At 60.1% G+C, this 17,743-nt stretch overlaps 1 protein-coding gene across 1 annotated transcript in view; it reads left to right on the top strand.

Annotated features, from left to right (window-relative positions):
- Nucleotides 1–16,476, top strand: part of NTSR1 (neurotensin receptor 1) — a 46,189-nt gene extending 29,713 nt beyond the window's left edge. The window contains exons 2-4 of the mRNA XM_004282338.1: nucleotides 12,088–12,289; nucleotides 15,033–15,123; nucleotides 16,227–16,476. Coding sequence (XP_004282386.1) covers nucleotides 12,088–12,289; nucleotides 15,033–15,123; nucleotides 16,227–16,476 — 543 coding nt within the window. The remainder of the gene's footprint in view (nucleotides 1–12,087; nucleotides 12,290–15,032; nucleotides 15,124–16,226) is intronic.
- The last annotated feature ends 1,267 nt before the right edge of the window (nucleotides 16,477–17,743 follow it).

Raw genomic sequence — 17,743 nt, 5'->3', positions numbered from 1 at the left:
GCTTGAGGGAAGACCACTCAGACACCGTCAAAGCACAGACCCCTTAAAGGATGCCGGTCGCTCGTCTCAAGCTGGGCTCCGCTGCCTAGGGCCTCTCGTGTTTGATTTCACACTCACTTGAGTTTGATTCAGCAGCCGGCTCTTCTCTTTCAAGCTTTAATTACACGCTGCTGGGTTTTCAAGAAGTCAGACCCACAGGTCAGATTCTCTGATGAGCCTCTCTTCATGGGAAATAAAAGTAAAAGACACTGCCCCCACCCCCACCATGCTTCTTACCCTACTCTGCAGTGTGGCGAGAGGAGTGGGACATCACAGGTGGTGCCCAGTAACCTTTATAAAACCAGTCCCCACCTGGCCAGCTGTCTGCTGGCAACCTGTCCCTAGAACCAGAGTCTATAAAGAGATAAGAAAAAAAAGTACCCAAATTCTGGGGTCAGATAGCCCAGTCAGCCACACAAATGACCCTGCCCACCGCTCCCACCGCATCCCCCTGCCTTCACATGACTTGTTGTCAGTGCTTGGGGCAGGGTGCGGGGGGGGATGTTATTTTATTTAAGCAAGGTTTCCCTCCAAGGAGAAAATGCAGTGGTGGGACAGATAAAAACACAGCACTCTGTAAGGCAGTGTCTCAGCTAACCTCTGCTGTGTAACAAAAGAGCCCCAAACTTATTGGCTTAAAACACTAGCTATTTATTTGCTTGTGATCCGTTGGATGGCAAGTTGAGCTGGTTCAGCCGGTCTCAGCTGGGGTCACTCATGTGGCTTCGGTCATCTTGTGGCTGCACGGGGCCTGGATGGGTCTGAGACAGCCTCATTCATCTGTCTGGAGGCTGGCGCTGGCTCTCACCTGGGCCTCTGTCCCAGGGTGAGATGCAAATCAGGGTTTCTTCACATGGTGGCCGCCACATTCTGAGAGAGCCAGCAAGAGAGTGTGAGGCCTGGCTGGGAAGGCACAGGCCAACACGGCCGCTGCATTTCGCTGGTCAGAGCCAGCCCAGTCGAGGGGTGGGCCACAGACCCTACGTCTCTATGTGAGGAGTGGCCAAGTCACATTGCAAGAGGTGGGCGTCCAAGGTGGGAGCCACTCTCGGCCATCCTAAGGGCCATCTGCCACGGGCCACAGGGTGGCAAGTTCATGGCGCAGTCTGGTCCAGGAGAGCTTGCGAGGAGCTGCCTCACCATCTGGGATGACTAGGGGAGTCTAGGTGCCACCGCACGGCCCCTGGGGGGTCCTGGTGATTGTGAGGCTGCGGGCAGGCACAGTACTGCCCCTGGGCAAGCATGCCACTTGGTGGTGTGGGAGCCTGTGGCGGCCAGTCCAGAGACACCTGGACATACGGGGCTAGAGCCGTGCCTGGGCCTCAGGGGAAAGCAGCCACAGTGACCGGCTGTCTCCCCGCCCAAGGGGTGACCTTGAAGTTGTGTCTCCAATCATAGGACTGCTCAGGCCCGGCGTCGCTGTGGGTTTTGCCCTGTAGCTCTGCGTTGGTGAGAATTTGCGGTTAGTCCATGGGGACGACGACAGACTGACCAGAAGAGGCAGAGACCTCACAGCGCTGACCCTTACGCAACCGACCGCATCAGTGCCCTCAAGTGGCGGGCTTGCCTACCAGCTCAGCCCGGGCCCAACCCAGTACAGGGACCAGGCCCATACAGGGAGGGAGGCCAAGGCCCGGGAGTGCCTCGAGTGGCCTCCCTGGCCGGGGAAGGGCCGGTGTTAATTGAAGGGGGGAGGGGCACAAGGTTGCCCTGAATGAGCCCCAGTAAGTGCACCTGGAACGGTTCCAGAGGCTGCAGTTAGCACCCAGGTCGATGGCGGGAGGCGTGGGCCGGCAACGCCAGGAGCAGAGGACGGGGGACCCGGGCCTGTGGGGGCTCGTGCACCCACCTCAAGGGCAAAACGATACCCCGAGCTCCTGCCCCTCCCCCCACATCTCCCCCCGTGTCTGCAGGTCGCAGGTACCCAGGCTGGGCTGGGAGTGGGGCTTCAAGATGCCCGTACGCTGCAGTTTACCCTGCAATTCTACCTAGGGGGAAGAACCCCAATTCACGAACTCAGTGAGTCATTCTGGGGGAGGAGGGGCCCCGGCAGCTCAGGGCGCCTCCCGGAAGATGGACTTGGTGGAAGACTCGGGAAAGCATCTCTGCTCAGGGCACTTCCATGGGAAAGAGACTCAAATTGTTGGAGGAAAAATGTAAGAAGGAACCTCTGACCTGGGAGGTCAGCAGCAGCAAAGACACCTGCTCAGAAGGAGACGTGCTCTGCCCTGGAGCCTCCTGCACCGCCAAGCGCACGGCTCCAGGGGCCCTGAGAGGCTGAGGGTGGAGGGGGACCTCCTCTCAGCATCACCCTCGCTGCCCCCATGTCCACCCACACCGGGGCCTGCCCCCCAGTGCCTCCCAAACTTCCATGTATCCATCCCCACAGGCACCGCCCTAACACAGACGCATCACCTCCCTCCTGGGCCTGGGCCCCTCCCTGGGCCCTCTGTCCCCAGGCCCTACCCACCCTGCCCGCAGAACTCTCCCGAAATGCAAACGCAGCTGCGCCCGCAGTCCCCTGCTTCACCCCTGCCCCCTTCACCTGCCCCCCTTCACCCCTCCCCCTCTTCCACGACCAGGAGGAAACGGCCCACTGTCTGGGATCTGACGCCGCCCGGCCCCCCGGGCTCCCGAGATCTCATGTGCTCCCCTCCTTCTCAGGCCCACGGGTGCCCCTCATCCCTCAGGTCTCCGTATGGAGGTCCCTCCTCCAGAAAGTGGCCCTTCTCCCCCCAGGCTCCATGCCACATCTGTCCACCTGTCCTCCGCGCTCACCTCAGTCTGTGTGCAGGGTGCCTCGCGTACAGCAGGTGCTCAATAAGTGCTTGTGACGTTTAGACAAGGTGGGCTTGGGTGCACGGTGCACTCAGAGGGTGGAGGATGGAGCGTGAAGCACAGGCTGGTGGGCCTGCGGGGGGAGGGGAGGGGTGGGGATGCTGCGGGTAAACAGAAGGGAGGGTGCTGGAACATTCCAGAAGAGACGCAGAGCCTGTCCCTGTTCAGGTCCGCAGCTCCTGGGCTGGAGGAAGCCGGCTGCCCTGGGCCTGTCTCCAGGTAATTGCCTGACTCACAGGAGGCCCGAGCAGCACAGCCTCGTTTCCTGAAATTGCATCCGAGGAAAAGAAGGGCTGATGAGCCTTGAGTGGAGCATCAGGAAGGCCTCTTGGCGTCCCTGCAAGCCACTGGCCTGGCTCTCAAGAGAGGGAGGCTTCCCTGGGTGCCAATCAGCGCCCCCTCCGCCCCTGCCCCCCAGCCCTCGAGCTCAGACGTCAACAGTGCTCCAGGCACCCAGGGCCTGCGTCAGGCAGGAGTCCTTCTGCAGGGGTGCGGGCAGGGCAGGAACTGGGCTGGGGCCAGCCTGGGCTGTCCTCAGTCTCCTGGCCTTCAAGCTGGACCAGCCACCCCCATCTTCACAGGCAGGACACAGTCCCAGCGTGAGAAGGGGACGTGCCCAGGGGGCACGGCAAGACCCCAGCCTGGGCTGCTCTGCTCTTCACTCCAGTTCTAGAAACAGAAGTCACCCCACAGGCCCACCTCTCACACGCGTGTGGAGAGCAGTGAGTCTCGTGTGCCCCAGACCGTTCACACGGTGCAAAGGCCAGGGCTGTTCGCTGTTGCAGAGGGGCCCTGTGCAGCCGTGCAGGAGGACAGCGTAGTGGAACACCATGTGGTCACGCAGCCTCGTGGAGGCCTGTGGTCTCTCGGGGACGGAGGAAGAACGGCCTTTAACAGATATGGTCGTCGGGGGAAGGAGCTCTGGAGTGGCGCTGGGCAGCTGGCCGGCACCCACTGGCGTTCCCTCTTCCTTTACTGATTGACTTTTGTCCTGGAGAAGAGCACAGCCGGGCCCGCCGGCACTGGTGGGGACCAAGTGGGGGTGGGGCGCAGGACCCCACCATCATTTCTAAGGTGCCCCACTCCTAATCACAGCCATTTGGGGTGGAAGCCCCAGGAGGCCTGGCTGAAGGAGCAAAAGTGTCACTTCCCGGGGCTAAGCCCAGAGCACAAGGTCCCCTCCACACCCAGGGGCTGGTCAGCTTGAGAGAAGAACTAGATCCAAACGCTGGTCCAGTGGGGCCTGGGGGGACGTGGGTGGCCGCTCCCAGCCCCCCTCCCTCACACCGGCCGCTCGGCTCCAGGTCTACCGTAATCAGATTCCCCGCAAGCAGGGACGGAGCGCTAATTCTATTGAAAGGAGCCGAGACACTGGGTGCAGGGCCAGATGTCCACGGGGAACGCAGTTAGCACTCTGCCAGTGGACGGTAGTTCAAAATCGGGAAGGAACAGGATATTTGCTGAGCTGCCCACACAATCACATGGCAAGAAAACACTGCAAATCGTGGGATTGGAGATTCAGTCCCACAGCTGAATCACAGAATTGGAGATTCAGCTGCCAGCGAACGCGCAGTAGGGCCGCTTCCCCGCCCACCCCTAGAGGTGGAGGACAGGCCCCGGGCCTGGAGTTCCACTCCTTCCTAAGCGCTTCCTGAAATGCACGTGACACCAGCTTGGACCCGGTCCTGCAGGACTCACTCCCAGGCACAGCTGGGGGATTCGCACGGTTCCCCGGAAATCCACTCCCAACGTCCGCCAGCCCCCAGGGGCTCTTGATTAAGACCAGGGCCCCAGGTCTTCCTGGCGTGGAGCAGAGAACGTTCTTCGATGCTTGACTTCCTTCGAGGGTGCACGCAGAACACTCTGTGCGGAACCGGCCCCGCTTTTACTCCCGAATCAAGGTGGCCCTACACGGCAGAAAGGCACACACAGAAGGCTTGGCAACCGACCCTGGGGGCTCACGTTTGGACCGGGAGCCAGCCTGCAAGACAGAATTTGTCACGAGCGAGTACACGGTCATCGTCGTGGTGTGAGGTGCCGGTGGGGGTGAGAGCTGGGCTGCACCTGCGGGGGGCTGTGGCTTCACGGTAGGTGACAGGTGACCGCTAAGGTGCCTCCCTGCCCACATTCCATGAGACACAGAGGCGGGGGCCGGGCCCGGGGTCAGACTTGCACCCCCTGCCCTGCGCCTGTCCTTGTCAAGGATTTTTACAGCCCCGTCGGTTGCTAATTAGCAGATGTCCCACTGATTTGAAGGTTCTCATGGGCTTTTTAGCCAACAGGCATCTGAGAACACGGCAAACAGGACTTCAGTCTAAGGTGGTCTCGATGCCACCCCGGCTTCCACACCCAGGGTGATGAACGAGCCCCCCACCAACTCACAGCCAAGGCCAGGCCCCCAGCACCTGCCCTGTGTGCTGCTGAGGGCAGGGTCCCATCCTGTCTCTCCTCGAGGACGGCGACCCTGGTACAGGTGGAGGGACAGATGCAGTGGGAGGGCCATTTCCCTAATCCGATTGAGGGTCTCCTGGCAGCCCGGCTGGTGCCAGCGCTGCAGCACAGCCGGGACCAGGCAGGATGTGGCTGCAGGGCGGGGGTGGGGGGGGTTCCTCTGTGGCTGCGGCGCTCCAGGAGGGCGAAGACTCCCACGTGCAGGGCTGCTGGCTGCGCGGGCAGCGGGGACTCGGTGGGGGCCTCTTGCAGAGGTCACAGGCTGCTCACCTGCCCTTCATCAGTGGACAGGAGGGGTCTGGGGACAGGGTGGAGTGTCCCTGATGATCGCTGCCCCCAGCTGGCTCGGGGGTCCCACTCCCCAGTCCCTCCCCACCCAGTCTTGCCAACCACAGCTGCTCCCAGCCCGGCACGCCTCTCCACCGGGGCAGCCCCTCCGCAGCGATGGGCTCTGTCCATGGTCCTGAACCCTAAGGCTCCCTGGGGCACGAGCATTGTCTCCACTCTAAGTCGCTGGTGACTCTGGTCAGTCGTCTCCCAGAAACTCCAAACCTGAAGAGGAGCACGGGGACCAGCGTGGAGCGGAAGGGAGATCAAAGAAAGGAGAGGGCTTCCCTGGTGGCGCAGTGGTTGGGACTCCGCCTGCTGACGCAGGGGACACGGGTTCGTGCCCTGGTCCGGGAAGATCCCACATGCCGCGGAGCGGCTGGGCCCGTGAGCCATGGCCGCTGAGCCTGCGCGTCTGGAGCCTGTGCTCTGCAACGGGAGGGGCCACGGCAGTGAGAGGCCCGCGTACCACAAAAAAAAAAAAAAAAAAGAAAGGAGAGAGTAATGGACAGATGTTCAGTCCTGAGAGATCACCATGGAGTTGTGGCCTTTGGACTAGACGTTGCTGTCAAATTTTTGCAGTTACCCAAAGTGTCCTCTCTGGGAAGCTGGGGGTGGGGCATGCATCCACCAAAGTGAGGCCCCCCGACACTTGCCCACGACCAGGGGGTTCTCCGTTCGTCTGCTCTCTGCTCTCTGCGTGTCACAGGCCCCAGGACACGGAAGCGAGCACTGGGCTGTGGGTCAGACTGTGTCTGGGCTTTTTCTTCTATAAAGTGAGAGCACCAACAGCTTCTATGTGCCTATTCCACAGGGTGACACATGCAAGTCACTGAACATGGGTCTGGCTCATGGAAAGCACTCTGTTAAGAGTTAGCTAAAGGGGGGCTTCCCTGGTGGCGCAGTGGTTGAGTCCGCCTGCCAATGCAGGGGACATGGGTTCGAGCCCTGGACTGGGAAGATCCCACATGCCGCGGAGCAGCTAAGCCCATGCGCCACAACTACTGAGCCTGTGCTCTGGAGCCCGCGAGCCACAACTACTGAGCCCACGTGCCACAACTACTGAGCCCACGTGCCACAACTACTGAGCCCACATGCCATAACTAAGCCCAAGTGCCACAACTACTAAAGCCCACGCACCTAGAGCCCATGCTCTGCAACACCACAATTACTGAGCCTGTGCTCTGGAGCCCGCGAGCCACAACTACTGAGCCCACGTGCCACAACTACTGAAGCCCGCGCACCTAGAGCCCATGCTCCACAACAAGAGAAGCCACTGCAATGAGAAGCCTGCGCACCACAACTAGAGGAAGCCCACGCGCAGCAACAAAGACCCAATGCAGCCAAAAATAAATAAATAAAATAAATTTGTTAAAAAAAAAAAGAGTTAGCTAAAGAGTGTGTATCAACCAGAAAGCGGAAGTCCTTTATACTGAGCCAAAATCTGGCACTGCAGCCACCTAACGGCGGGGGGGACCGCACTGTGAGGGGCCGGGACTAGAGGCCCGAGTGGCCAAGCAAGCCCGGAGCTGCACGCAGTCCGTGGAGCCCCTCCCCCACCCGAGGTGGCCTGTCAGGCCCTAAGATGACTCACTTGGGGCCTCAGCAATGCAGGCAGCTCTTGGGGAGGCTCGGGGTCCCTCCCCTAAAGGCACACGCTGGGCTTCTCCTCAGACACTCAGGCCTGCGGTCAGGGCTCCGACCCACAGAGCAGCGGGCCCTCGACGCTCGTCTGTCTGCTTTCCCAGACGCTTGTCTGCCGTGGACCGCGTGTGCCCTCCTGGGTGGGATCCCAGCAGCGTCCGGAGGGTCTGGGTGCTCATGAGATGAGGGATGTTGGAGGGCAGAGTTACTCGGACAATGTCAGCCTGGGAGATTCTGGGCTGTGTCACCTTGAAGGACAGTTTCTGCCCTCCCAGCCCTGGTGTCCCGCGTGTGAAGCAAGGGTGGATGCCCTGAGATCTGGTGCTCTCCACCTCCAACACGCCCATCCCAGGGCGGCAAGGTGGGGTGTGTTGTTGTCGTGTCACTGTGGGAGCAGGGGCCCGGGCACCTGTCACAGGACACACATTCATTCCACTCAGGTGCTTTGAGGTCAAGAGGGCGTGCCCAGAGCCCCCCAGCTCCCTGCCCTTCCTGGCCTGGGTCAGCCTCTGTTAGGCTTCTCTCCAGGGAGCAATCCTGGGCGTCGAGGCGGCTCCTTACCTTACGGAGGCACCAGCTGCTCTGTGTTTGCTCTTCTCACTAAACCATGACCTTGGCCCCCCGTCGGTCATTCTCAGTGTCTACAGCACCCCGTGGTGTGGACGCGTCATAACTTATCAACCAGCCCGAGTGGGTGGGCATTGAACTTGTTCTGGGTTTTTGCTTTTCGAGCAGGGCTGTGCTGAGTGACAGTGACAAACAGGGACTCTGGAGTGACTTGCATCATTGTCCTGCCCTTGGTGGTGGCCGAGAGGGAGGGGACTTTCAGCATTTGCTGGGTGAGGAGGTTAGGAGGAGGCGGTCCCTGAAGCCTGGGCCTGGCTGGACTGGTCATCTGCTGGGGGTGGCCCCTGCCAGGCCAGCGAGGCCATCTACATTGGAGGGTTTGACAGGAAGCCCCTCCTCTCTGCCTCTCCCCTCAGAAGCCGTTGTACAAGCTGCTGAGTTTTGCAAACACCCTGAGAGATATATTTTTTTTTTGGCTGTGGTGGGTCTTAGTTGCTGCACGCAGGCTTTTCTCTAGCTGTGGCGAGTGGGGGGTCTACTCTTTGTTGTGGTGCGCGGGCTTCTCAGTGCGGTGGCTTCTCTGGTTGCGGAGCACGGGCTCTAGGCACGCGGGCTTCAGTAGTTGTGGCACGTGGGCTTCAGTAGTTGTGGCTCATGGGCTTCAGTAGTTGTGGCACGTGGGCTCAGTAGTTGTGGCTCGTGGGCTCTAGAGCGCAGGCTCAATACTTGTGGCACATGGGCTTAGCTGCTCCGCGGCATGTGGGATCTTCCCGGACCAGGGCTCGAACCTGTGTCCTCTGAATTGGCAGGTGGATTATTAACCACTGCGCCACCAGGGAAGCCCCTGAGCGGTATTTCGCACCTTCCCACTCACCGCAGGCTGGCGTTGAGCCATGAAGCCCCGGAGTCCAGGGGCTGTCTCTTTACCTAAACACAGTGGGATCAGAAACAGGCTGTTGCCCCTCAGAGGAAGGGTGGACGGGACGACAGCCTCGAAGGAGGAGGCAGAGGCACGAGGACCCCGTGACTGCGGGCCAGGCTATGCGCATTCCATTGGTGCCCCGCACCTGTTTGCAGGCAGGTCGGGGGCAGCCCTTCCTCCCAGACAGACCTGGGTCCTGTTCCACTGTCTTTTTACTGCTTAACCATTTCACTCTCTGTCCCTCACAAAATTACAAATGCTCTCCTTTCACCTGTGAGGGCCCGTTCTTAGGCAGGTCTCCCACACAAGGTGGGAGAACAGAACCAATGGGCACAAAAGCAGTTTCCTGCTCAGCAGGCCCTCCACAAAGGTGGGCTCTCTCTTCTGAACAGCAGGCCTGGGGCTGGTTCTCATAGGACAAACGTGATTGGTGGAGAGGTGAACGTGCGGCCTGTGCGTGTCCAATGAGGGCTCACCCGGGCCTCTTGGATTGTGCCCATTGGCCAGGAATGGAGCGGGGTGGGTGTTTCCAGGGAAGCGGACGGAGGTCCTGGGAAGGGACAGTGGAAGCAGCAGGCCCTGAGCATCCAGCCTCCAGCTCTGCAGCCCGTCACCCGCCTCCTCCCACTGGTTCCGGCGCTGCCTTTACCACAGGCCACGTTGGCCTCATCGGGAACCGCTCCTGGCCTCTCTCCTGCTCCCCTGATTTATTTGCGCCAAACTCTTCTCCTGCAATCTCTTTTTAGTGCCCTCCCATAGTGGGTGAGGCCTCCCGTCCCCTACTGACCTGTCACCTTCCTTCCCAGAACTTTCCTGGCTACTCTTAGATTATCTTTTTTTCCATTTGAATTTGAGAGTCAGGCTGTCTATCCCCAGGTGCTCTCACATTTTACTGGGACAAATGCATAGACGAGGCGCATCCCTCCACGTCCGCATGTCTCTGTCTGGAAGGGCCCCGGTTGCCCCTCCTTCCCCTCTGTCCTTCCTGTGGCTACACTTGCAGTGGTTCCTGGACATCTTGCACAGGGCTTAGCAGACTCCCTTCTCTTTGCTTGTTGCCGGGAGTGGGCTGCTCCCCTGTTCCCAGAAGTTGGGGTGGAGTGCAGGAAAGGGGTACAGGCTGAGCTCCCATCCGTGCTGTGAGCCTCAGCAAGAGAAGGCGACCCCGAGAGCCAGGCGTTGCCCTGGTACCCTACAATCCAGGTTCAGTCTCAGTCTCCAGGCTGGAGGGGCGGGGGAGGCCGAGAGAAGACACGCCCCTCCGGAAGCCCACGCCGGCCCGAGCCTCGTCCCCAGGCCTCTGTTGGGGGGCGCCTGCAGTGCCGGGGCCCCTTTCCCCATTCCAGAACCTCAGGATCAGGGCCTGGACTTCTCCCAACTGGGGGATCCGCTGGGGGCCTGGGCCCTGGTCCACCGCTCGCGGCCCCCAGAGGTGGCTGTTTTGCTGTCTGTGCTCATCGAAGTATGGTATTTCAAATGTTTTGACATTTAAAATCTGTGTTGAATACATTTGTTTTGTTTAAATTATGCCCGGCTGTGGTGACTCACGGGAATTGGTGTGTCTCCTGGGCTCAGGCCCGGCATCCCCCTGCACCCCAGCCCAGCCCCTGGCCCAGAGCTGCCCCTCGGCCGCACCAGCCCATCATCGTCCTGCGGGAGGACCTCCAGACGCCACTTGAGCTCAGTGGACGCAGGAGCGAAGGGTGCCCGGGGGAGGCCACTCCCAAGCGCCCAGCGGGTGACTGGTGACGGGCGCAAGGGCTGGCAAGTGTGGAAAGGACGCCTGCCGAGGGCCCACGTGGCCCGTCTGACGTGTTTGTCCTCTAGTTTAGGGGAGTCTTTTTCAAAAGGAGCCAGAGGTGACCTCAGCCACCATCTCCTGGATGCCTACAGTCCTCCCAAGCGGGACCCGGAGCACTGTGGGGCGGGCAGGACTTGCGGAGGCGTCGGCCAATGCCGCGAAGAGAGGGCCGTGTGGGCTGCCCTGCTCGGGACAGAGGTCTGACATCCAGGAGGCCCAGGAGGCGAACCCGTCGGCGTTCTAGAGCCTCCAGCGCCTCTTGGCCTCCTGCTGGCCGCTGCCGCATTAGGAGGGCAGAGCTGGACGGTCCTTACCCTGCTGAGACAGTCCTTGTCTACCATCGAGGAGACCTCCACGTGGGACCCTCGGCTCTGCTCTCAGGGCTGTGCGCAAACCCGAGCTAGGAGGTGGAGGGGGCAGCCTGGAGCCTGGCACCCCGTGCAGACCCCGGGACCCACCCGAGTTAGGAGGTGGAGGGGGCAGCCTGGAGCCCGGCACCCCGTGCAGACCCCGGAACCCAGTGAGGCCAGTGCAGGTGTCTCTCCAGGTGCAGCCGTTTGCTCTGTGACTCTGAACTTCACGTGAGCGTTAAGGGCGGCGGCGGTTGGGTAGGGGGCATGGCGAAGAGGCACCGCCCCCTCACAAGGGCTCGCGAGCTCACACTTAGAAGCTCGGGCGTCGGAACGTGGCGTGAGGACCAGCGTGCTCAAAGGCCAGCGGCAAACGCGGCTTTACGCCAGAGGCTTGTTACTCCGGGGCCCTGGGAGGTGATGCGGATTCAGGACCAGCTCGGTGGGAGGCCCGTTCCCCATCGCTGCTCAGGGCCACACACGTGCACTGGCGGGTTTGCGTCCCTGTCAGCAACGCCAGTGGCAGCTCAGGGAGGCCACAGCTGCTCGGGCTGAGCAGGTGCCCGTGAAGGCGGGTCTCAGCCTGGTGTCACTGAGGAGCTGGGCTCCAGCTCAAGTCCAGGTCCAGCCGCTCTGAGCTGGTGACTTTGGCAAAGCCCCTCGGCACCCGGAGACTCAGTTTCCCCAGAGGCAGAGAAACGTGGAAGGTGGAGTTGCCAACGAGAAGCGCTTTTCAACGGGCTGAGAGGAAGTGGGGTGGGGGGCGGGTCTTCCCTTCGTGTCCTAACGTGAGCTGTACGTGTGCAGGACGAGGGACGCTGGGTGAGCCATCCTGGAGAGAAGTCAGGAGGGACCGCTTCCTTGTCCAGACCCGGGAACGCAGAGCCCCGGCCCCTCACCGCAGCCGGGGTGCCCCAGGTTTTTACTCCACACTGTGTACAGGCTGAGGGCTCCCCAAGCTGACAGAGAGTCTGCAAACCTCCCCCAGGAAGCCAGGGCTGTGGGAGCAGGCGGAGAGTCAGTCTGGGAACGGACAGACCAAGCGCCGCCCACGCTCCAACCCCTACACCTGGGCCGGTGGGCGGGATGGGTGCCAGGGCGCGTCCCCTGCCCCAGCCTCACAGGCTGCCCCTCTCCACCTCTCGCAGATCAACACCTTCATGTCTTTCGTGTTCCCCATGGTGGCCATCTCCGTCCTGAACACCATCATTGCCAACAAGCTGACCGTGATGGTCCGCCAGGCGGCCGAGCAGGGCCAGGTGCACACAGTCGGAGACCAGCATAGCTCGTTCAGCATGTCCATCGAGCCCGGCCGGGTCCAGGCCCTGCGCCACGGCGTCCGGGTCTTACGTACGTAACCGCTGGGCCCTACGAGGGGCGGGCGGCGGGCGGCCACCAGGGGCCAGCAAAGCAGCGAGCTGGGTACCACAAACAGAAGGTTTAGAGACCCTGGGAACGGAGCGCGTCCGGGCCGAGGCTCAGAGTGCCGGCTCCCCCTGGGGTCGGGGCTTCTCTTGACTCCCTCACTCATCCATCCATACATCCACCGATTCAGCAAGCCTCCTGGCACCGGCTGAGTCGGACAGTTTGCTCACAAAGCCAGGGCCGCAGGGTTGGGGTCCCCATGCGTGCCGGGCAGTCGGGTGCCAGCTGGAGAGGCCGGAGGTGCAGTCCCTCTGCACAGATTCTCGTAGGGAATCCTGAAGGCCTGAAGGATCGTGTGGGGTGGACGTGAGGGTCCATCCTCCCTCGGTGTGTCCCCGGGCCTGGCCTGGGCCTGCAGGTGCCTCATGAGGAGGGGTCCTCAAAACAACCTGCCCCTCCCTGCTCTCCTGAGGCAGCCCCGGTCCCCCCGGTCCCCCAGAGTGCCTACCCTGTGCTTCCCACCACCCCAGGATCCACGCCCCATCTCCCCCCTGCCCCGGGCTGCCCGCCCCTCACCTTTGCAGATCTTGGAAGGAAAAGGTCCCCGCAGCTCTGTCCAAAAGGAACGTGATGCAGGCCCCACGTGGGATGTTCAATGGTCCGGTAACCACCTTTTTAAACAGTCAAAAGAGACAGGTAAAATTCACTTGGATCATTTATTGCTCCAGTATTTCCAAAACAGCATGACGTCTGCATCCGTCCACAGCACGTGATCGACGGGAGAGTGACTCGGGAGTGCTTCGCCCCCGGGCCGGCTCAGCGCCCACAGCCGCGGGTCAGGTGACCAGGGCGGCAGCGTTTGCTTCTGCTGTGTGCGGGCGGGCTTTCTGGAGCAGCCCAGTGCCACCAACCCCTGCTGCCAGAAGGCAGTGCCTCCGTTGGTACCTCCCCGGCCCAGGGTCTCCGCAAGCCCCCCAGAGGGCAGCAGCCCTGGAGCGGGGATCCCAAACCCAGGACCTCCCACAGATCCCCCCACGTCCCCAAGAAGACGACGCACCTCTCGGGGAACACCCTTCTCTCTGCCCTGGGACAGCACACTTGGCCCGAAGTTTGCCCGAGTGGTTGGGTGCTTTCTTTTGCATTGTGGTGAAATATACAGGGCATAAAATTTACCATCTTGACCTTTTCTAAGTGCACAGCTGAGCAGCAGTGTAGATGCCCATGTTGCTGTGCGGCTCTCACCACCAACCCTCCCACCTTGTAAGACCGAAACTCTTCCCATTAAACACCAAGTCCCCACCCCCTCCCCCAGCCCCTGACAACCACCTTCTACTTTCTGTCTCTGTGAATTTGACTCCTCCAGGGACCTCTTTAGGTGGAATCACACAGTATTTGGGTTTTTTGTGACTGGTTTATTCACATGGTGTAATGTCTTCAAGGTTCATCTATGTTGTAGCCTGTGTCAGAATGTCCTTCCTTTTTAGGGCTGAATAATATTCTGTTGTACGGATGGACCGCATTTGGTTTATCCGTCATGCATTGATTTCAGCTACTCTGAATAGTAGTGCTGCTATGAGCTACTGGTATCTGTTTGAACTCCTGCTTCCAGTTCTTTGGGGGCATAAACCCAGGAGTAGAATTTTAATTTATTGAATTAAAAAATATTTTTAAACAGCCAAACTGCTTTCTAAAGTGGCTGTACCATTGTACATTCCCACCGACGGGGTACACATGTTCCAGTTTCTCCCTATCCTCCCCCAAATTCCTCTTTCCTGTGTTTTCTTTTATAGGAGCTGTCCTATTGGGTACGAGGTGGTATCCTATTGTAGTTTTGATTTGCATTCCCCCAGTGATCAGTGATGTTAAGCATCTTTTCATGTGCTTATCGGCCATTGGTATCTCTTCTTTGGAGAAATGTCTATTCAGGTCCTCTGCCTGCTTTTGTATTGGGTTGTTTGATTTTTGTTGTTGAGTTTTCTATATGCCCAGGATATTAATCCCTTATCAGATATGTGATGCAAATATTTTCTTCCGCTCTGTAGGTTGCCTTTTCACTCTGTCAGTTGTGACCTTTAATACACAGTTATTTATTTTTATATAGTCCAAATTATTTATTTTTTCCCTTGTTGTCTTTTCAAATTCAATGTTGTGAAATTTTTGTCCTATATTTTCTTCAAAGAATTTTATACCTTAGCTTTTATGTTTAGATCTTTGATCCATTTTGAGTTAATTTTTTCAGATGGTGTGAGGTAAGGGGACAGCTTCATTCTTTTGCATGTGGGGATCCAGTTTTCCCAGAACATTTGTTGAAAAAACAGCCCTTTTCCCTTTGATCTTGGCGCCCTGTAGAAAGTCATTTGACTATATATGGGAGGGCTTATTTCTGGGTCCTCTGTTCTAGTCCATGGGTCTATACGTCTGTCCTCATGCCATTACCACTCTGTTTGGATGACTGTAGCTTTGTGGTAGGTTTTGAAGTCAGGAAGGGTGAGTCCTCCAGCTTTGTTCTTCTTTCTCGAGATTGTCTTGTCTGTCCAGCATCCCTTGAGATTCCCAATGAATTCTTCTATTTCTGCAAAAAATGTCATCAGGATTTCCATAGAAATTCCACTGAATCTCTAGGTCACTTTGGGCAGCACTGTCATCTTAACACTATTAGCTGTTTCAGTCCACGAACACGGGACCTCTCCCTCCACCTCCCTGAGGCCCACGTCCCTCCACGTCTCAGGTGCCGTGGTCATCGCCTTCGTGGTCTGCTGGCTGCCCTACCATGTGCGACGCCTCATGTTCTGCTACATTTCGGACGAGCAGTGGACCCCGTGAGTATGGGAGGCTGGGGCCGAAGGGGTGAGGCTTGGGCTGGGGGCATGCTTTCCAAAACAGTTGAGTGTAGGGGTTGGGGGCGCTGAGAGGGGCAGCTCAGGGTGGGCGGGTCAGCGTCCCCCGACAGGCCCTCAGGTGCGGCTGTGATAGGGCAGGGAAGGCAGAGTCCGTAGAGGGACAGACACCCTGGAAGCTGCTTCGTAAAAGGAAAGCAAGTCCTAAAACAGTCAGTACAAGACAGGTTTGGGGGCGTCTGGAGAGCGACAGGAAGGGCTGGCGCTGCTGGCTGTGGGAGGAGTGATGGCGACTGTCGGGGCCCCCAGACCACCCCCAGCCTGGAGGAGTTGCCAGGAGGACCCCTGGGACTCCGAGAGCATCACACCCGCACTGCGACGTATGGACGCCGGCCTCGCCAGCTGGCCTCCCCGCAACGGTAGCCTCAGCCTCGCTGCGTGAGCTCCTCTGCGTAGCGGGGCTGCCAGGTCCCAGGGTTGTGGGCTCTTCCAAGTGTCGGGGAGCCACTAGGGAGGGAAAATCTAGAAAGGATGAAGAGAAGGTACAGGGCATGGAACACAGCCCAAAGTAAAGGGGTTCTGAAACTCAGGGCCGCCTGGTAGTGAAGTGAGCTGCCAGATGAGGGGGTGAGATCCCTGTGCACAGAGGCAAGCAAGTCGAGATGAGGTGCACAGCTGTCTGGGAGGTACAGAGGGGGTTCCTGGCCTGGCTGTTCCGTTGAGGCCAGGCCCTGGCCACGTCCTGCAGCCCTGAGCAGGGGCTGGGATTCTGCACAAGAAAGGGCAGGCCAGCTGGGCTGCAGGGAGAGGTGGAGACTGCGGCCAAGGGGGACTGCACAGCTGGCCTCGGGTGGGCGGCTGCAGCTCAGCTCGGCAGTTCAGCTGACCGGTGCCAGGCGGGAGTGTGCTCAGAACTTCCAACCTCTCAAGAGAAACCAGAGCCCTGGAATTTATTGTGAAATATCCCCACTTCAAAAGATGTCCAAGTAGTCTGCAATGACTGTCCCAGGCCCCCGCGTCAGCCACGGGCTGCCCCGTGCGGGCTGTGTCTGGCCCGCCAGCCTGAGCGTCCTCTCCCACCCCAGGTTCCTGTATGACTTCTACCACTACTTCTACATGCTGACCAACGCCCTCTTCTACGTCAGCTCCACCATCAACCCCGTGCTGTACAACCTCGTCTCCGCCAACTTCCGCCAGATCTTCCTGTCCACGCTGGCCTGCCTGTGTCCCCTGTGGGGGCACAGAAGGAGGAGGCTGGCCTTCTCGAGGAAGGCCAGCAGCGTGTCCGGAAGCCACACCTTCTCCAGCAATGTCACCCGGGAGACGCTGTACTAGGCCCGGGCGGGGCCGGGCGGGGGGCCAGGAGGGGTCACAGAGGGGCTGCCACTCGGCCTCCACGCCTGTCCGCGCAGCGCCTGCGAGCTGGACGGGGGTCGGCCCTGGGCCCGCTCCGTGGCATCCGAGGCCCAGGACCCAGCACCCATACCCAGAGGCTGCACTTCCTTTCGGCTTCTCCTCTCTCACCCTCCCCCGCGCCCCTTCTCTTTCAAAGCCAGAAAGAGAGACAGATCCTCTCCCAGATCCAAAACAGCCTTTAATGAGGAGAAATTAGTGTTGGGTGAAAGGCGGTCTTTTTGTTCTCAGACTAATGGATGTTGAGGGAGAGAGACATGAAGGGGTAGGTTGGGGCCGGAGGGTGGTGACCCCGAGAGCTGGCGCTGGGAGGAGCCCAGTTGGCAGGACCACCTCTGTCCCGGCACCGCCAAGAGGGCCTCCGGGCAGCTCAGGACCGGGTCAGCCCCTTGTGCAGCAGGCATCCGACCCACCGCCTTTCCAAGGGCGAATCCCAGGAAGCTTTGATGTCACAAGAGGTCCATGAAGGGATCAGCCTGGCATCGCCCAGCCCTGGCAGCCCCCCACCGCCTGTCCTCCCCAGGCCAAGGTGGCAAAGCCCTGCAGGGACACCACAGGGCAGCTAGCCTCTCAGTTCTCCATCCTGGCTCTGTGGACACAAGGCCAGGTCAGTGGGTCCCAGGACAGGCACGTCCTCACACGCTCTCCCTCCCGCTGTCCAGCTCCTGCGGCCCAGCTCCCAGCTGCTTCAGGGTGGACGCCGCAAGGCAGAGGGGAGCCGGCCAGCTCTCCGAAAGAGGCCAGCGCTGAGGTCCGGGCCACAGGTATGGAGGAGGGGCCCTGGGTACAGGCGGCCCACTGGCTGGCAGCCAGGCGGGGGCCCAGACTCGTTTGTCACGGCCAGCAGGCAGGCCTGGCCCCAGCTCGGGCGCCCAGAAAGGCAGGCGCCTCCTTGGATTCTGGGATCTGGTCTCCAGACAGGATGGCCCGGCCCCAGGAAGGTGCCCTGAGCCAGGGGAAGGCGGGTCCCAGGGGAGCTGCCCTGGACCAGCCGGGACCACGAGTGGCCAGGGGCCCAGAAGCGAAGCGCAGGCCTCTTAAAGCAGGTCCTCTCTGGGCCTGGAAGCACATCTGCCCAGAAGGGAGACAGTCAGACAAACAGACAGACAGGCAGACCGCCTGCCTGGGCGGCACCGACTCAGGATCAGGTGACCTGCTCCTGGTCTGGAGTTAGCCGGGACTCGGTCTC

This window comes from Orcinus orca, chromosome 16 (assembly GCF_937001465.1).
Source record: "Orcinus orca chromosome 16, mOrcOrc1.1, whole genome shotgun sequence".
Classification (NCBI taxonomy): domain Eukaryota; kingdom Metazoa; phylum Chordata; class Mammalia; order Artiodactyla; family Delphinidae; genus Orcinus; species Orcinus orca.
Note: the sequence above shows the minus strand (reverse complement) of the source record. Positions and strands in the feature narration are given on the sequence as shown.